The 1,012-nt window shown below is 36.1% G+C and overlaps 1 protein-coding gene across 1 annotated transcript; it reads left to right on the forward strand.

Moving 5' to 3' along the window:
* The first annotated feature begins 12 nt into the window (after positions 1–12).
* Positions 13–961, forward strand: LOC107862136 (cell division cycle-associated protein 7). Its single transcript, XM_047402814.1, has 4 exons — positions 13–214; positions 291–368; positions 597–684; positions 813–961. The coding sequence occupies exons 1-4, from the start codon at positions 196–198 to the stop codon at positions 886–888; spliced, it is 261 nt and encodes an 86-aa protein (XP_047258770.1). The 5' UTR covers positions 13–195; the 3' UTR covers positions 889–961.
* Positions 962–1,012: the final 51 nt, after the last annotated feature.

The following is a 1,012-nucleotide window of genomic DNA, read 5'->3' on the forward strand; positions in this document are numbered from 1 at the left end:
TGTTTTTTTTTTCTCTGGGAAACTTGACATTTGAGCTTGAGTTTATAGCTACATCAGCTCGGCTACTCCTTATAATGTCTTAAAACTGCTGAAGTATTACATGAGGATCGGTTGAAAATGATAATCGGTGAATGCTAATGCAGGCAAAAGAAATTGTGTGGTGAAGAAGACTGTAAACGATGTGGCGATTCAGACATGGATCAACCTTGCTTAGGTTAGTAATACAATTCCTTATTGTTTTCTGATGCTAGTTTTTAGACAGATTGATGAATACAAAATTCCCCTTACAGGCAAGACTGATTGTTCAATTTGCCATTCTAGCAAAGGTGTTCTTTGCCGAGGTTGTCTTAAGAACCGATATGGTGAAGGTGAGACAATATCTATGTTTTTTTTATACTGAAGGTACTATGAAGTCATATGGTCTTGATCTTAAAGTCACCACTTAAATGGATTTGCAGTGGCTCATTGGCTCTAGGACACTTTAACAGACTACTGTTCTGTTTGATATAAGCCTATGATTTGGAAACTGTGAAATTGATTTTTGCTTTCTCATTTATGAATGTCGATTAGTACTAAGTATGTGCAAATTGTGCTAGAAATGGAGGACGTGAGAGACAATAAAGAATGGATATGTCCTCATTGTACTGAACAAAAAGGCATCAATCCATATTGGATATGTAACAGGTAAGAAGTGGTTATATAGAACAGGACTAGATGCTTGTGTAGTTAAGTTCTTTTGATACTGACGATTTCACTTGTTTTTTTCTTGTTCATGGATTGATTTCTTGCTCGTGTTTATTCCTTTTTTCTAGCTCATTGTGCCTAAAGAAGCGAAAGATGGCTCCAACTGGGATTGCCATATTCAGAGGTTTGTATGTTTGTCACTAGTTACTTGAGGTTTTGTTTTGCTCATATCTGTTGTTATGTAGTCTGTGCACTGAGATTTTTCTAATTTCTTGTCTCTTTGTTTTCCTTTTGCTCTCCTTGTTGAATCTTGGACAAAACAGCTAGA

This window comes from Capsicum annuum, unplaced genomic scaffold (genome assembly GCF_002878395.1).
Source record: "Capsicum annuum cultivar UCD-10X-F1 unplaced genomic scaffold, UCD10Xv1.1 ctg28091, whole genome shotgun sequence".
Classification (NCBI taxonomy): Eukaryota; Viridiplantae; Streptophyta; class Magnoliopsida; order Solanales; family Solanaceae; genus Capsicum; species Capsicum annuum.